This window comes from Pelophylax lessonae (assembly GCF_965119305.1).
Source record: "Pelophylax lessonae genome assembly, chromosome: 4".
Lineage (NCBI taxonomy): Eukaryota > Metazoa > Chordata > Amphibia > Anura > Ranidae > Pelophylax > Pelophylax lessonae.
Genome location: NC_138771.1, coordinates 635,295,634 through 635,313,167, shown reverse-complemented (window position 1 = coordinate 635,313,167; position 17,534 = coordinate 635,295,634). Strand labels below are relative to the sequence as shown.

General features: G+C 45.5%; 1 protein-coding gene across 1 annotated transcript in view; it reads right to left on the bottom strand.

Moving 5' to 3' along the window:
• Positions 1 to 297: 297 nt before the first annotated feature.
• The window catches only part of DNAH2 (dynein axonemal heavy chain 2), a gene marked incomplete at its 3' end in the record, with an annotated part of 417,940 nt that continues 400,703 nt past the window's right edge, over positions 298 to 17,534 (bottom strand). The window contains exons 83-88 of the mRNA XM_082254654.1: positions 11,597 to 11,748; positions 9,858 to 9,972; positions 7,672 to 7,848; positions 7,408 to 7,482; positions 3,483 to 3,633; positions 298 to 452 (exon numbers count right to left, since the gene is read on the bottom strand). Coding sequence (XP_082110780.1) covers positions 298 to 452; positions 3,483 to 3,633; positions 7,408 to 7,482; positions 7,672 to 7,848; positions 9,858 to 9,972; positions 11,597 to 11,748 — 825 coding nt within the window. The remainder of the gene's footprint in view (positions 453 to 3,482; positions 3,634 to 7,407; positions 7,483 to 7,671; positions 7,849 to 9,857; positions 9,973 to 11,596; positions 11,749 to 17,534) is intronic.

Below are 17,534 nucleotides of genomic sequence, written 5' to 3'. Positions count from 1 at the left end.
AATCTGATTGCACAATCTCCTTTATTTCTTAAAATCTAAACAATCCATTCGATTAGTATTCAATCAGATAGGCCTTAGTTGACTGTAGATCTAAAGGAGACTGTGTGATCTGTTTGTATGATGTATGGTCAGCTTAGTCTAGCATAAGCCTAATTGTGACTGGTGCCCATTAAGGCTATGCGTCATTGAAACATAGATGCAGTGGAACATGGCAGAACATGTGGAGCACACATTGGCGATATGCTCCGTCCATAGGTGTGATAGATCATAGGTGTGGGGAGACATTTCTGGTCTCCTCTAACTGTCCAGACTCATCAGAAGAGCCGTTCCTCGCTTGATCCAATGTTCTGGAGGTGACGCCCCAGTGCGAAGATCCACACCTATCACGAAGGAGGCACGTCCAGAGGACCCGGAGCGGATGGGGTAGTAATAACATGGGCAAGGGTAGAGACCTGTAACAGACAGTAAAGGGGCTTTTTTTAGAAAAGATCATAAAAGTTTCAGTACAGGGCAAAAAACTTCTGAAAACATTTCTAACCTTCAGAGTTATGAAGAGGAGTCATAGACTCAGGCCGGGTTCACATATCTGCGACCGCGGTTTCTGGCCCGGGATCCCGTGCATTTCATTTCACCAGTTCAGGTGCGATTCAGGTCCGAACTGTTGCCTGAAGTCGCACCTGAACCGGACCCAAAAACGCACAGGACCCTTTCGGAATCCGCACCGCGGCTCCCCCGGACCTGTGTGATCTGGCTCCATTGAGAAACGGTCACACTCGCATGTGAAAACCGCATCCAATCCGCATATATGTGAATCCGGCCTAATACAACTCCATTGTTACACAGGACAAGGCACCATGGCAGATAAGTCAAAGTGTAGCAGGTAAGTCACAGTGTAGGATAACACTAAATATGTAGAGGCTTAAACAATTCACCCAAAAGTTCATAGAAGGCATCACAAATTTTCCCAAAAGCGAATGTAGCACTGCCCCCTAGGGAGCTGCTGAGATTGGATTCCCCTGGGTTACCCATATCAACACTCCGTAGAATATTTAACGTTTTAACAGTCCAGGGGATTTGGTTTTTGCGTTTTATTTTAGAACTTGGATGGGAGAAGGGATGAGTGGGATACTCCAAACTATGAACTATGCACAATTTCTGAGGACAACTGACTGCAGAATGCGGCAAGGCCACTGCTTCACTCTGCCACTGAAGTGAAGATGAAGAACGTAGACTCTTTCTAAGTTACTCTTCAGGGTCTAACTTGGCACCCCCTTTCTCACTGGTTGTGTGTGCTGAACTCCTGTCCACTGACACCTCACTGGAGTGGTCCCCTTCCTGGGCAGACCCCTGGCAAGCTCCCTGGTACTCACGGACACTGTTTTTCCTCAGGTTGCTCTGGTCCCAGCTCCACTTGTCAGCCTCCTGGACCTCCTGGCTCAGTACCACACTATGACTCACTATGCCGACTGCCTGTGACCACCTTCCTTGCAGACAGGAGGAGAGAGACAGCGGTCACCCTCCTCCTGGGACCTGGCTTCCCACCCAAAGACACCCAGGCACATGTACCCCTGGCTTTTATGAACTATCCCAGGATGCACCACTCTCTGGGACAGCCACAAAAGCCTGTGTGTCACTGGCTGGGTTTCCTCCACTGTCCAACAGGCTCCCCTATTGGATACAGTGGGGACACTCCCTCAGGCCAGATGAATCACCTACTGGACACATGCAACAGGCATAACTACTGATCAGGCTCCCCTGAGAAGCAGGCAGAGCAAACTATACTTTTCCTAGCACCTACCTAGGAGGGTGCTACACCAATAAAGATTATTTTACTTTCTAAATCATATTAAGTGTTTGATAGCCCTAGAAGTAAAGTGGTTCTGATGGATATGCAGGAAGGTGCGTTTTCCTTCAACAAAGCAGATCCGTGGGTTAAACTGATGTGGGTGGACCTTGTTCTGGTCCTAGGCTGCTACCTCTCGGATATTGAAAAAGGAATATTTTTGGATGCATACTGAGGAGCGCCTGGGACAAAAGTTTATTACACTTGATGGCCTTTTTGAAACATTAAATGGTTAAGAGCATCAAATACAGTCAACGTGTTTCTGGGATAAAAAGCCACCCCCTTCTTCAGGGCTTCCACTGCCGATGGTAAAAGGAACACTATGGAATGCACTAGGGAACCGTGTCAAGGCTTGATGAAGACTAACATCCCCTAAGGCAGTCTTTCTCAACCTTTTCAGTCAAGGCACCCTTTTAAAAAATTCTTCAAAATCTCATTCTAAATGTTAAAAAACTAAACTAATGGTTTTACATAATGCAGCAACATCCACACATGTAGGACGCCCAATATTAGATGTGATTTATTCTTTCAAACCAAATACACCAAAGCAGGGGTGGGGCAAGCAAGGATGCCTTGCACATGCCTGACATCCTCCTTATATACCGATGATGTCACTGGTTGTTAGAACACCGGTGGCTAGATGGCAGGCTTGATCCACCCTGCTGACTAAGCAATTTTTGGGCAACGTTTAGGCATTTTGCCGTGGCACCCATGAAGAAACCTCAAGTCACCCCAGGTGGCTGGGCGCCCTGGTTAAAAAAAGGTTGTCCTAAGGGCACTAAGAGTGGCTGTTAGGCATTAAATGCCAACCAATGAAACCACCAAGCTACCAATTCAATCCCTCGTTATCTCTCACTCCAACTATTGCAACTCCCTCCTTGTTGGCCCAACTCTATACAGGCTATCCTACCTTCGGTCTATCATGAATGCTACAACCAGACTCAGACACCTTACCAACCGCTCCGTGTCTGCCACCCATCCCTGTCAATCCCTCTATTGGCTCCCACTCACCCATCAAATGAAATTCAAAATATTAACAACTTACAAAGCCATCCACAACTCTACATCAGCAACCTCCTATCAAAATATCACTCAAACTATTCTCTCTTCTCAAGACATCGTGCTCTCTAGATCCCTCATCACCTTCTCTCATGCTCTCCTCCAAGACTTCTCCGAGCTTCTCTCATTCTCTGGACCTCCCTACCCCAATCTCTCTCGCTATCTCCTACTCTGTGCGCCGTTAGGCAGTCATTGAAAACCCATCTCTTCAGGGAAGCCTATCCTGCTACCACTTAGGCTCCGCCCCATGTAATGCGGATGTTTATTTTTATTTGTGATTGCAGTGTTCCATTAATTCATAAAACAAAGTTGAAATCTAAACTGGCAATCAAAAGAAGACAGATTCCTAAATGTCAATGAGCATTAACCAAGGCAGGTTCCTCGCTAACAATGAGCATTTCTGTAGGCAGGAGAGGGGAATAGCAGGACCTTTGTCAAAGACTATCCAAACAACATCACAAATCAATCTTAATGTACATGTGATTCTTTTCCTTGAAGTGAAGTTCCTACAGCAGGGTGCGTGTATATACCTCTGTGTGCATGTATGTATATATATATACATATATATGTTCAAGTATACCTTTGCTGCTCTTCTTCTTGCTCTCAGTTGGTCTGAAGTGCACAGTTGGCAATGGACACACCAGTTGCATTGGCTCTGCCTCCATCAAACATGAATTCTTCTTATCCCATCCAGCTCCTTCCAGATAAAGGCCACGAATCCACACCCCATCCTAAAAAAATAGACATTATCATTATCTATCACCAGTAATGTGCCACTCTGTGCAGCCCCAGACTGGCCAATAGGGCACACCGGCGTCTGCCCGGTGGGCTGTGGGCCACATGTCGCTGGCAGCAACATGCAGGGCCGGCTGCTAAGTTTTAAAAGGGAACTGCAATTTATAACAGGGTTTGGTAACTTGTTTTCTAAAGTAAGCTCTAACGAGTAGGGCCCTCTGATTCGTACTGTAATAAAGTGAATCGTAGTTGTACTGTCTACCCTCAAGTTGTAAAGCGCTGTGCAAACTGTCGGCGCTATATATAAATCCTGTATAATAATAATAAAGTAGTAGCTCCCAAACCCGGTTCTAAGGCTACATTCACACACGTGTTTAGGCACAATGCAAATGCCAAGGGCAGGAATCTGAGGATTTTTACTGCTCTTTTTGACACCTGTGAGTCGCTAGCTGCGTTGCCTACTGTGTGTTCTGAAAGTGCAGGAATCAGGGCTGATCTGAGGTGTGAAGGTGCAGGAATTGGGGTGATCTGAGGTGTGAAGGTGCAGGAATCGGGGCTGATCTGAGGTGTGAAGGTGCAGGAATTGGGGTGATCTGAGGTGTGATAGTGCAGGAATTGGGGCTGATCTGAGGTGTGAAGGTGCAGGAATTGGTGTGATCTGAGGTGTGATAGTGCAGGAATTGGGGCTGATCTGAGGTGTGATAGTGCAGGAATTGGGGCTGATCTGAGGTGTGAAGGTGCAGGAATTGGTGTGATCTGAGGTGTGAAGGTGCAGGAATTGGGGTGATCTGAGGTGTGAAGGTGCAGGAATTTGGGGTGATCTGAGGTGTGATAGTGCAGGAATTGGGGTGATCTGAGGTGTGATAGTGCAGGAATTGGGGCTAATCTGAGGTGTGAAGGTGAAGGAATTGGGGCTGATCTGAGGTGTGAAGGTGCAGGAATTGGGGTGATCTGAGGTGTGAAGGTGCAGGAATTGGGGCTGATCTGAGGTGTGAAGGTGCAGGAATTGGGGCTGATCTGAGGTGTGAAGGTGCAGGAATTGGGGTGATCTGAGGTGTGAAGGTGCAGGAATTGGGGTGATCTGAGGTGTGATAGTGCAGGAATTGGGGCTAATCTGAGGTGTGAAGGTGCAGGAATTGGGGTGATCTGAGGTGTGAAGGTGCAGGAATTGGGGTGATCTGAGGTGTGATAGTGCAGGAATTGGGGTGATCTGAGGTGTGAAGGTGCAGGAATTGGGGTGATCTGAGGTGTGAAGGTGCAGGAATTGGGGTGATCTGAGGTGTGAAGATGCAGGAATTGGGGGTGATCTGAGGTGTGAAGGTGCAGGAATTGGGGCTAATCTGAGGTGTGATAGTGCAGGAATTGGGGCTGATCTGAGGTGTGAAGGTGCAGGAATTGGGGTGGTCTGAGGTGTGAAGGTGCAGGAATTGGAGTGATCTGAGGTGTGAAGGTGCAGGAATTGGAGTGATCTGAGGTGTGATAGTGCAGGAATTGGGGTGATCTGAGGTGTGAAGGTGCAGGAATTGAGGTGATCTGAGGTGTGAAGGTGCAGGAATTGGGGCTAATCTGAGGTGTGATGTTGCAAAGCTCAGTTGATTTCCTACTATTATTCAAATGGTTTACAGCATTTACTTTATAAAAAACCTTTTCATGTGAAGTGGACAATTTTTTTTTAATGTATCTGGCACTCTCCATTTCTTAAAAACATTTTTTGGCACACTATGCCCAAAAGGTTGCCCCTGGATTAGAGCAACCCTCATCTTATGCTGCTTCATACTATTTTTAGGACCCCACTATCAAAACTGATTAAAGTAAGACAAAAAAACAGCATCATATTGTCAGCTCTGATCGAAATTGGCCCCAATCTGTCAGAATAAACTAAAAAAAGGTACCCTAATGGAATTCACACATCCTGGAACCCCACATCCCGTCATCAACCGCCCCCGAGAACCCTCCTCAAGCCATTTGGACACCCTGCACAAGGAAGACAGACTCATAGCCCATTGTGTCTGTATCACCCTGCAGGAGGAGGACAGACTCATAGCCCCCTTCTGTCTGTATCACCCTGCAGGGGGAGAACAGACTCATAGCTCCCTTCTGTCTGTATCACCCTGCAGGGGGAGAACAGACTCATAGCTCTCTTCTGTCTGTATCACCCTGCAGGAGGAGGACATACTCATAGCTCCCTTCTGTCTGTATCACCCTGTAGGAGGAGTACAGACTCATAGCTCCCTTCTGTCTGTATCGCCCTGCAGGAGGAGGGCAAACTCATAGCCCCCTTCTGTCTGTATTACCCTGCAGGAGGAGGACAGACTCATAGCTCCCTTCTGTCTGTATCACCCTGCAGGAGGGGTACAGACTCATAGCTCCCTTCTGTCTGTATCGCCCTGCAGGAGGAGGGCAAACTCATAGCCCCCTTCTGTCTGTATCACCCTGCAGGAGGAGGACAGACTCATAGCCCCCTTCTGTCTGTATCACCCTGCAGGAGGAGAACAGACTCATAGCCCCCTTCTGTCTGTATCACCCTGCAGGAGGAGGACAGACTCATAGCCCCCTTCTGGCTGTATAACCCTGCAGGAGGAGGACAGACTAATAGCCCCCTTCTGTCTGTATCACCCTGCAGGAGGAGGACAGACTCCTAGCTCCTTCTGTATCACCCTGCAGGAGGAGGACAGACTCGTAGCCCCCTTCTGGCTGTATCACCCTGCAGGAGGAGGACAGACTCATAGCTCCCTTCTGTCTGTATCACCCTGCAGGAGGAGGACAGACTCATAGCTCCCTTCTGTCTGTATCACCCTGCAGGAGGAGGACAGACTCATACCCCCCTTCTGTCTGTATCACCCTGCAGGAGGAGGACAGACTCATAGCTCTCTTCTGTCTGTATCACCCTGCAGGAGGAGGACAGACTCATAGCCCCCTTCTGTCTGTATCACCCTGCAGGAGGAGGACAGACTCATAGCTCCCTTCTGTCTGTATCACCCTGCAGGAGGAGGACAGACTCATACCCCCTTCTGTCTGTATCACCCTGCAGGAGGAGGACAGACTCATAGCTCCCTTCTTTCTGTATCACCCTGCAGGAGGAGGACAGACTCATAGCTCCTTCTGTCTGTATCACCCTGCAGGGGGAGGACAGACTCCTAGCTCCCATCTGTCTGTATCATCCTTCAGGAGGAGGACAGACTCATAGCTCCCTTCTGTCTGTATCATCCTGCAGGAGGAGGACAGACTCATAGCTCCCTTCTGTCTGTATCACCCTGCAGGAGGAGGACAGACTCATAGCCCCCTTCTCTCTGTATCATCCTGCAGGAGGAGGACAGACTCGTAGCCCCCTTCTGGCTGTATCACCCTGCAGGAGGAGGACAGACTCATAGCTCCCTTCTGTCTGTATCACCCTGCAGGAGGAGGACAGACTCATAGCTCCCTTCTGTCTGTATCACCCTGCAGGAGGAGGACAGACTCATACCCCCCTTCTGTCTGTATCACCCTGCAGGAGGAGGACAGACTCATAGCTCTCTTCTGTCTGTATCACCCTGCAGGAGGAGGACAGACTCATAGCCCCCTTCTGTCTGTATCACCCTGCAGGAGGAGGACAGACTCATACCCCCCTTCTGTCTGTATCACCCTGCAGGAGGAGGACAGACTCATAGCTCCCTTCTGTCTGTATCACCCTGCAGGAGGAGGACAGACTCATAGCCTTTTTCTGTCTGTATCACCATGCAGTAGGAGAACAAACTCAATGCCACCTTCTGTCTGCAGATTTCAATTCTCACCTTTGGAGGATACACCAGGTTATTATCATCTACAGTAGAGACAATGAATTCCCAGGATAAAGAGTCAACAGAGACCTAAAAAAAAGACGAAACATTGTTCATCATTACTGAATATTCCTCCTACAGATTTGTAGTCATAGTATAGTGCTAATATATCATTTACTTTGACACCACTATTGTAACACTAAAATCCTCCTAGAATATGTTTTGTTTGCCATTGCCCTTTTGTTATCCATATGAGTGTACATTGCCCCATTATCTCACATTATTTTGCCGGGCCGCGCTCTGGAGTACAGCAGTCAGGAAACCAGTTGGGAAGGTGAATGCAGAAAGCCAGAACAAAACTGGAGGGCGCGCAGTCTCTGCCCAGCGAGCAAACATTTCTACACGCGATGCCAAGTCCCGGGTCCAGGCTGCCAGTGGTTTCAAGGAAGGGTAAGCCTTTAAATGAAAAGGGTTAATAGTTTGGTTATTCCCCATCACTTATATCCCAATCTCTGTTTATTTGTCTTCATGTTCACTTCGGTTTTCTAATAGTGATGTTCTACAATCTTTTGGCCATGAAAACTTGCCTATTTATTTAATCACCTGCTGCTAAATGTTATATCCCTTCATATCTTGCACCATATTACCTCTTTTCATACTGCCTAGTGCTTTCCATAATTTATCCCCATTCCATCCTCCATCGCCTCATTCCATCCTGCCCTTCATTATCCCTCCTCATTCCATCCTTTATACACCTCCCGACACCATGCCCTCCATCATTCCTTCTCATCCCATCCTCTATCACCTATCTTAATTTTGCTCTCCATTATCCCTTCTTATACCATCCTCTATTACTGCCCTACATCATCTCTCCTCACGCCATCCTCTTTCATCTCAACTTTTCCTACCCTTTCTCATCCCTCTTTGTCCTGTCCTCTATCTCTTCATTTCATCCTGCCTTTATCATCACTCTTTGTCCTGTCCTCTATCACCTCTTCTTATTCTTGCTCTTTATCATTCCTCTTTATCCTGTCCTCTACATTCTACCCTTTATCGTCCCTCTTCATTCTGCCCTATTTGATCCCTCCTTATCCCATCCTCTATCACGTCTCTACATCCTGCTCTTCATGATCCCTGCTCATCTTGTTCTCTAATCCTGTATTCCATCATCCCTCCTCATCCAATTAACGATTAACTTTTTTTTATCCTACCTTCTATCAACCCTTTGCTTCCTGTCATCTGTTACCTCTCTTGATCCCGACTTCCATCTTTCTTTCTCATTCAACTCTCTGTTACCTCTCCTTACCGTGCCCTTTATCATTTTTCCCCATCCTGTGCTCAATCTCCTTTCATCATCATGCTCTCTATCATCTCTCCCTATCCCACTGTCTATTACCTCTCTTTGGTGTACTTTTATGAACGGGTGAATTTTTTTCTCTGTTGGCTTCTCTGCAGTTCTCCGGGGAAAATTATCTCCTCTGGCACCCTTTTTATGAAGCAGAGAACTTCAGTTCTCCCAGGGTGATCAGAGGTGAACTGTTTTCGCCGAGATCTGTGTAGAAGTGAATGGAGCGCCTGTAATCTCGTGAGACAAAGCGAGATTACAGTAGTATGAAAATCCCTGGCGCGCTTTAACAAGCAGTGATAAATTATCACTGCTGAGTACACGATCCCCACTAATGTTAATAAATAATAGACCCCTTACATAAATATATATATACACTGAATACACACACACATACATTGTATATATATATACACATTAAATATATATCTACATGTATGTATGTATATATATACATGTATATATATACATAAATATGGCAGGGGGACATGATTACTGTGTTGGGGGGTCTGAACGAGAAAGAAGGAAGTCCATAATCTTCATTCTTCCCCCTCAGTTCTCCCCCGATTCTGTCTTCACTCCCCGCTTCACAAGCTCCAGGCTGGTGAATCCGGGAGTGTGAATTCTGACCCAGATTGCCAGTGAAGTGCGGGGATCGCAGCTTCATGACCTGGCTGTTTCTGTGTCAGTCAATGACAGATTCCTGTGTGAAGAGATGATCAGCGAAGAACATGTTCTCCCCCGATCATTTCTGTTTCATAAACTGAGAATGATCGGAAATGAGCTGTGATCAGCAGGATCACTGCTCATCTCCATTTCATAAAAGGACACCTTTATCATGACATCTATTCTCTCCCCATCTTGTTCTCCATCACTTCTCTTCATTCTGCCCTCCATCATCCTTCCATCATCCCATTCTCTTTTACTTTTTTATTTCTTGCCCTTCCTCATCGCTCCTCATCCTGTCTTCTATCACCTCTCTTCATCCCTCCTCCTCCCATCCTCTACCAGCTTTCTTCATTCTTTCCTCATCCTCTTCACCATCTTTATTCATCTCGTTTGCTATCACCTCTCCTCATCCTCCCCGCCATTATCCTTTGTCTTTAGTAAATACACGCACCTTTTCCCAGAGTGGCGGAACGCGGGCATCAAATATGCAGGTGAAGATCTCCTCCAGATCTGTGGACATGACCACCAAGCCTTGTATTCCGTATTCCAGATCCTGCAGAGATGACCTACAATACAGAGTAAAATGCAATCAGTAATTGTTTTAGATTCGCAGTGTGTGTATGGGTGTAGAGTACGGCAGATAACTGTTTGAAAAGTTCTCTTTCTGTATATTCAATGTCCACATTTATAATAGAATTTTTCTACTCACTGTAAATTATTTTTCTTGGAGTCTTTGAAGGTACACAGGACGTCTTTAACTTTTGGGTTATAATGCTGCCTACAAAAGCATTGGACACTGGCAAACAAAAAAAACTGTAGGCCAGCCCAGGGTATAACCCCTCCTACTACCAGCATGCCTTAGTTTAGTAGTAACACAGTACCGAGGACACACAGGGGTGGGACCTGTGTCACTCAATGGACTCCAGGTAAAAGGATTTTACAGCGAGTACAAAAATTCTATTTTATTTCTTACCCATTGAGAGACACAGGAAGCCTTTAACCTTCAGGATGTCCAAAAGCGGACTAGCTTAGAGGTGTTCAAAAGAGCAACAATTGCTAACAGGCCCAAAGTAACTCCAGAAAACTGGGGACCGTTTACAGCTCAAGGAACCCCCTGAAGGACCTTATGTCCTAATCTGGCATTAGATGGGGCATAAATGTCCACCTTGGTAGGACTTAGAAAGCTCGTACACAGAAGACCAGGTGGCAACATTACAAAAAAGATTTGTCAGATTCTAAAAAGGCCAAGAAGCGCTCAAAGACCTAGTGGAGTGAAACTTAACAGGAAAGGGGAACCCGATCCTTGAGGCCACAAGTCTAAACGATGGTCTGTCTGGGCCTCCTAGAGATGGTAAAATGAGTAGCCAGGCCATCCTTCCAGGGACCATCCAGAATGACAAAAAGTGACTCAGACTATCTGTAACAAGTAGTGGGTGAGGGGTATATTTGAACAGCCCAAATCACATACAGACAATAGAGGGGAATTTCCTTCTGATGGAAAGTATCTGTACGTCGTCACAGAAGAACAATGTCATAGTTAATGTGACTATCCTAGGCACGAAGGTCATGGGTTTTTACACCACCGTTTCTCTATGCAAGACAAAAAAATGGTTCTTTCTCAGGATAATCTGGTCAGTTCCGCTATAACCTCACAGAGATGATAACAACAAGGTAAGCAACCTTAATCTCTAATGCTTTCAAGAGAGAACCAGTTCTAATGGAGTCCCAGGTAAATGGATGGGGGGGAACCACATGGGAGGCCAAAGTTCTATGAAACAGCATGGATAGAGCAAAGACCTGAATTTTGATGGCACTAAAAGCCATATGCTGTTCCAGACCCAACTGCAGGAAGAAGGAGATACGTCCCTAGAAATTGGGCTTCAACAACCATGTTGTCAAAACTGCAGACAGAGTAGGAACAAATTGCAAAAAAAAACACAGGTTATTCTTTACAACAGCAGAACTGAAGAAAAGACATCTGTTCACCTAGGGCACAGGAAAAAATAGGGGCATGTGGACAGTTTTACCCTGAGCTGGCCTACAGATTTTTGCCAGTGTCCAATTCTCCTGTAGGCAGCAGCATAACCTGAAGGTTAAAAGTCTCCTGTGTCCTTCGCTAGATGAGAAGGAATATCATTTATAGCATGTCATTTGACTTTATGAAACTTTATTCTTTGGATCCACACTGACCTGATGGTGCTAAGCAGAGCATTGTATCTCTGGATTTCTTGTAGTAACACAACATTGAGTGGATTAGGATCATCACCTAATACTTTCACTGTTCCCTCATAATCGATTTCCTGAGGAATCTTCTGACGAACATCACTCAGTAACTCCAAGACCTAAGAAAGAAGGAATGGTTAATAGTCTGTTAAACTTTTAAAGGTGAAAGAATTGTCTAAAAACATAAACTGCAAGGTGTCAACTACTTTTGTTAGCCAGAAAACCCTTTACTGTGTGCCTTTCTGAAACTGGTTTGAATCTATTACTAAGGCCTCCATTTTAGGAAAAAGCCTCACCCATTCCCTTGTCCGCTGAGAATGCTTATACTGCCATAAATTAAACAATGGCATGGTGGGTTAAGGAAGGTATGTCAAGCAAGTATTAAAAAAAATGGGATATTTGACTTACCGTAAAATCGATTTCTCTGATGTTCATTGACGTACACAGCTCCTGATCATCGTAACCATTGGGTTATACTGCCCCCTACCTGAGTAGGACACTAAGCAGAAAAAAAAGTCTGGCTATGCCTATGGGCAGTCCCAGGGGGTATACTCCCTCTCTCTGCTAAGCACTCAGGGGTGTTGCTAGGTAGGAAAAAAACAAGGGGCTTCAGCCCGAAGGTAAATTTGATCCCATGACGCCCCTTTCTGACATCAGAAGGGGGCGTGAAGATCGGCACCAGGGAGCTTTGCCGGTGCTGGATTAATGGTGAGTGTAAGCCAATTAGAGCATTTTGATGGGACGACACCTCTGGACCCCTTTACATTACACAGCCCCCCCACACCTCTGGACCCCTTTACATTACACAGGGCCCATCCTCACCTTTGGACCCCTTTACCTTACACAGGGCCCCCCACCCCACACACACACACACCTCTGGACCCCTTTACATTACACAGGGCCCATCCTCACCTTTGGACCAGTGTTAATTTTGTCAGCAAATTTCAATTTAGTTTTAGTCTTAGTCTTAGGACTAAAATGGCATTTTAGTTTTAGTCCCATTTTAGTCTTCTGAAAGTGTTTTAGTTTTAGTCGTATTTAGTCGACTAAAACTCCAGTATATTTTAGTCGACTAAAACGTCCTACATTTTAGTCGACTAAAACGTCCTACATTTTAGTCGACTAAAACGTCCTACATTTTAGTCAACTAAAACTAATTTTAGTCATCTATAATCAAATGGGTGTAGTTCAATTGTAATTTGTAATGCATTATTTAAGCATTTCTCTACAATTTCCAAACTCATTATATACTACTGCTGGTCCTGGAGTGAAAAATCTAATATGTTATTATTTATGCTTTGAGCATGCACCAGTGTTAATTTTTGGTAGCAAATTTCGATTTAGTTTTAGTTATAGTCTTTTGACTAAAATGCCATTTTAGTTTTAGTCGTATTTTAGTCTTAAGACTAAAATGCCATTTTAGTTTTAGTCGTATTTTAGTCATCTGAATTGTGTTAGTCGACGAAAATGTTTTAGTCGGTTTTAGTCGACGAAATTAACACTGCTTTGGACCCCTTTACCTTACACAGGGCCCCCCACCCCACACACACACACCTCTGGACCCCTTTTGCATTACATAGCTCCCCCACACCTCTGGACCCCTTTACATTACACAGCCCCCCCACACCTCTGGACCCATTTACATTACACAGCTCCCCCCATCTCTGGACCCCTTTTGCATTACATAGCCCCCCACACCTCTGGACCCCTTTTTCATTACATAGCCCCCACCCACCTCTGGACCCCTTTACATTACACAGCCCCCCCACACACACCTCTGGACAAAGCAGGGGAAGCGCTGGTGACTGGCACATATTGGAATGTGAAGGTAAGCGTCCTTGATGTCGATAGAGGCAAGAAAATCCCTCTGATGCAGGGATGCCACCACCGTGCGAATGGACTCCATGCTGAACTTCTGCACTCGCACAAAGCAGTTCAGCGCCTTGAGGTCCAGAATTGGACGCACCTTGCCTTCCTTCCTGGGAACTGTAAACAGGTTTGAGTAAAACCCCTAAAAACGTTCTGATGTCAGAACCGGACAATCACCCCTTGAAGGAACAGGTCTTGCACCGCCCCAAAAAAGACCCTGTATGCGGTCCGGGGAAAGAACCTTTCTGGAGGGTAAGAACGAAACTCGATCTTGTAGCTGGACTGTATGACTTCATGTACCACTTGTCTTGTACCAGGGAAGTCCACGGGTTCGGAAGCCAGCAAAGATGTCCCCCCACCCTAAATACAGGTAAGGGCGCACCTTCATGCTGAAGGAGCCTTGTTCACGGGTCTGGAGAAGCTCGCTCTCAACTTGCCTGACGAAGTTCGCTTGGATCCAGGAAAGGACGCCCTGAAAGGATTTGATCCCTTGTCAGTTGCCCCTGAGGGACGAAAAAACTTCTTATGAGCCCAGAAAGATGGCCCCCGTCTACGACAAGGGTCCTTGCCCTTACTGGCCTGTGGAAGAAAGGTACTCTTCCCCCCTTTGAGACCCTTTATAATGTCATCCAGGGTAGCTCCAAACAGGCGATCTCCTTGAAAAGGAAGATCAGTCAAGGCCTTTTTAGAAGTCTGGTCAGCAGACCAGCATTTGAGCCAAAAAATGCGCAGAAGGACCACTGCTGAAACAGAGAGCCTAGCGACTAGGGGAGACGCTTCCAAAGAGGCATTACAGATGAAATGCAGCGCCTGGACCAACTGCAGGTCAGCAAAGGCAGGGGGGAGCTGCTCCCCTCCAGGTCACAGCCTAAAAGTTTAGCCCACTCGGTCAGAGTTTGCGACACCAGTGCAATGGTAAATACCGGCCTCAGTGCCGAACAAGTCACAGTGTACATATTGAGGGCCACAGCCTCCGCCTTCCTGTCAACTGAATCCTTAAAGGCTGGTTGCCTTGTTCAATCTGGAGACCGGAGGTCCACCACCGATGAAACAGTCCACTTCTTAAGAAGGGACTCCTCATAAGGGTACCACATAGCAAATGGCTTAGGGACCACAAGGGGACGTTTTGGTTGTTCCACTCTTTAGCGACAATTCTGTCAAAATAGGAGGGGAAAAGAAACACCTTTGCCGCTGTGGATGGCTTATGAGTGCCAAAGGGAACTAACCCCTTCGTCGCAGCTTCAGCTGCATCCTCCATTTTTAAGGTCTCACGCACAGATACAATAAGTGCATCCCCCAGCGCCTTTTTTGTGTGTGGCTAAAGGAGTGGAAGAATCATCCTCACGTTCTGAGAACTCAGGGCGCATGTTCGCAGACCCACCAGAGACCTACGTCCACGGCGGCCTAATCAAATTCAGGATCTGAGGAGAGAGATGAGACAGGGGAAGGCAGGGGGGGTGAGGGGCGGTGTTTGCTAGCCTGCCGCCCACAAACCACCTCCACCCGGGACACAAAGGACCCCAGGACCGCCTTCAGTGCATTAATGGATGGTTGGGACCCGGAGGGCCCTGTAGCCTCTGAGAGGGGATTAGGTGGGGAAATGTGCTCCAAGGACTCCATGAATGAATGGAGGGACCCCACAAAAAAGGTGTAAAAAACACTGCTAAGGGACACCCCCAACACTCTGGCAGCACCACCGTTCGCCAGTAACAGACTACCTAATCAGTGTAAAGAAAATTCCGCGCAAATGGTTAAAAATTAAAAGTATTTAATTGGCTGCAGCCTACCCCAATATAGTGTCAAGCTATATTTGAATAGTGAGAAATGGTAGGGTAAAATGGCGCTGCCAAGTGGTAGGAATAAATGTGCGGGAGATCAATGTTCCTTATATACACTAGGCAAATATAAATAGTGTACCTCGCTTAAATCACAAGTACTATTCTAAATATCCACCTATCAGTTTAAAAGCAATAGGTACTAAATACTTAAAAAAAATTTAAATCCTCAGACATTTGTGAAAATAAAACATCAAAGTGTACCTAATGTGACTAGGAACAGTTACCTTAAAAACAGTAAATAAGGTGCCAAATATAGACTGTGTTAAAACGTTAATGTGATATAGATTAAAGTGACTGGTGCTAATAATATTGTTGAACACTAGGTGGCAGTGATGGTGCCTTATATTTAAAACTTAAAGTGGCAGTGATGGTGCTTATATAAATAAATAAAAATCTTTTTCCAGGTGAAAACTATAATAAATGTGTAGTGCTTGGCACTAGGTGAAAATATATAAAGTTAGATAAAAAAATCTCAAATATTGGCATACACACAACTGGTGATTATGAATTTGTGATATAATCAAATATTCCAAAAAAAGTCCATAGAAAGTAACAAATGCTGAACAAAGTCCAAAGTGTACAATATTAAAATAAATATATAAAAAAGTGCAGTAGTGCAAAAAAGTGCATACAAAAATCTCCTAGGAGAGAGAAGTAGGTCCTAGTGGTGGATTCAGGATGTGGGTGCTGGGTGAGGAAATTCCGTGCTCCCCTCTCAATAAAGCCCGCACTCACCAGAGAGCAGCACCCCTACAGGGGTAACCAGCGTTGTAGCTTTAGGGGAAATCCCTTGGTGACTCTCGGTTGTGTTCTCCACTCCTCCTGGGGTTAATCTTATTCCCTCTCTCCGGTGTATATATATGCAAGCGATAACAGTAAGGGATATCAAGGGCAGCTCTCCATGTATTATAAGGGTATCCGATAATATGCAGATAAAAGAGTGCTAATATAGTGATGTACCGTTTAAAAGTATTGCATTTTATTAGCAGATTTAAAAGTACTCACATTTAAAACACGTAACAAGATCCGTAGGTGTGTAGGGACCGCAAACCCCTCGCTTAGCGGTGCTTCCGGGACGCCGTGAAGCGAGGGGTTTGCGGTCCCTACACACCTACGGATCTTGTTACGTGTTTTACATGTGAGTACTTTTAAATCTGCTAATATATACACGGGAGAGAGGGAATAAGATTAACCCCAGGAGGAGTGGAGAACACAACCGAGAGTCACCAAGGGATTTCCCCTAAAGCTACAACGCTGGTTACCCCTGTAGGGGTGCCGCTCTCTGGTGAGTGCGGGCTTTATTGAGAGGGGAGCACGGAATTTCCTCACCCAGCACCCACATCCTGAATCCACCACTAGGACCTACTTCTCTCTCCTAGGAGATTTTTGTCTGCACTTTTTTATATATTTATTTTAATATTGTACACTTTGGACTGTTCAGCATTTGTTACTTTCTATGGACTTTTTTTGGAATATTTGATTATATCACAAATTCATAATCACCAGTTGTGTGTATGCCAATATTTGAGATTTTTTTTTATCTAACTTTATATATTTTCACCTAGTGCCAAGCACTACACATATTTATTATAGTTTTCACCTGGAAAAAGATTTTTATTTATTTATATAAGCACCATCACTGCCACTTTAAGTTTTAAATAAAGGGCACCATCACTGCCACCTAGTGTTCAACAATATTATTAGCACCAGTCACTTTAATCTATATCACATTAACGTTTTAACACAGTCTATATTTGGCACCTTATTTACTGTTTTTAAGGTAACTGTTCCTAGTCACATTAGGTACACTTTGATGTTTTATTTTCACAAATGTCTGAGGATTTAAAAATGTTTTAAGTATTTAGTACCTATTGCTTTTAAACTGATAGGTGGATATTTAGAATAGTACTTGTGATTAAAGCGAGGTACACTATTTATATTTGCCTAGTGTATATAAGGAACATTGATCTCCCGCACATTTATTCCTACCACTTGGCAGCGCCATTTTACCCTACCATTTCAGACTACCTAATCAATCCTCAGCAGAGAGGGAGAGGACCCCACCAGACTCAACACCCAGCAGAAACAGGCACCTGCAGCAACCAGGATAATCTGCACTCCACGTGCGGCAATCAGGAAGTGAAAAGATCCAGGAGTCAGCACCAGGGGATGAGGAGGGGATCCCAATGCCGAAATCA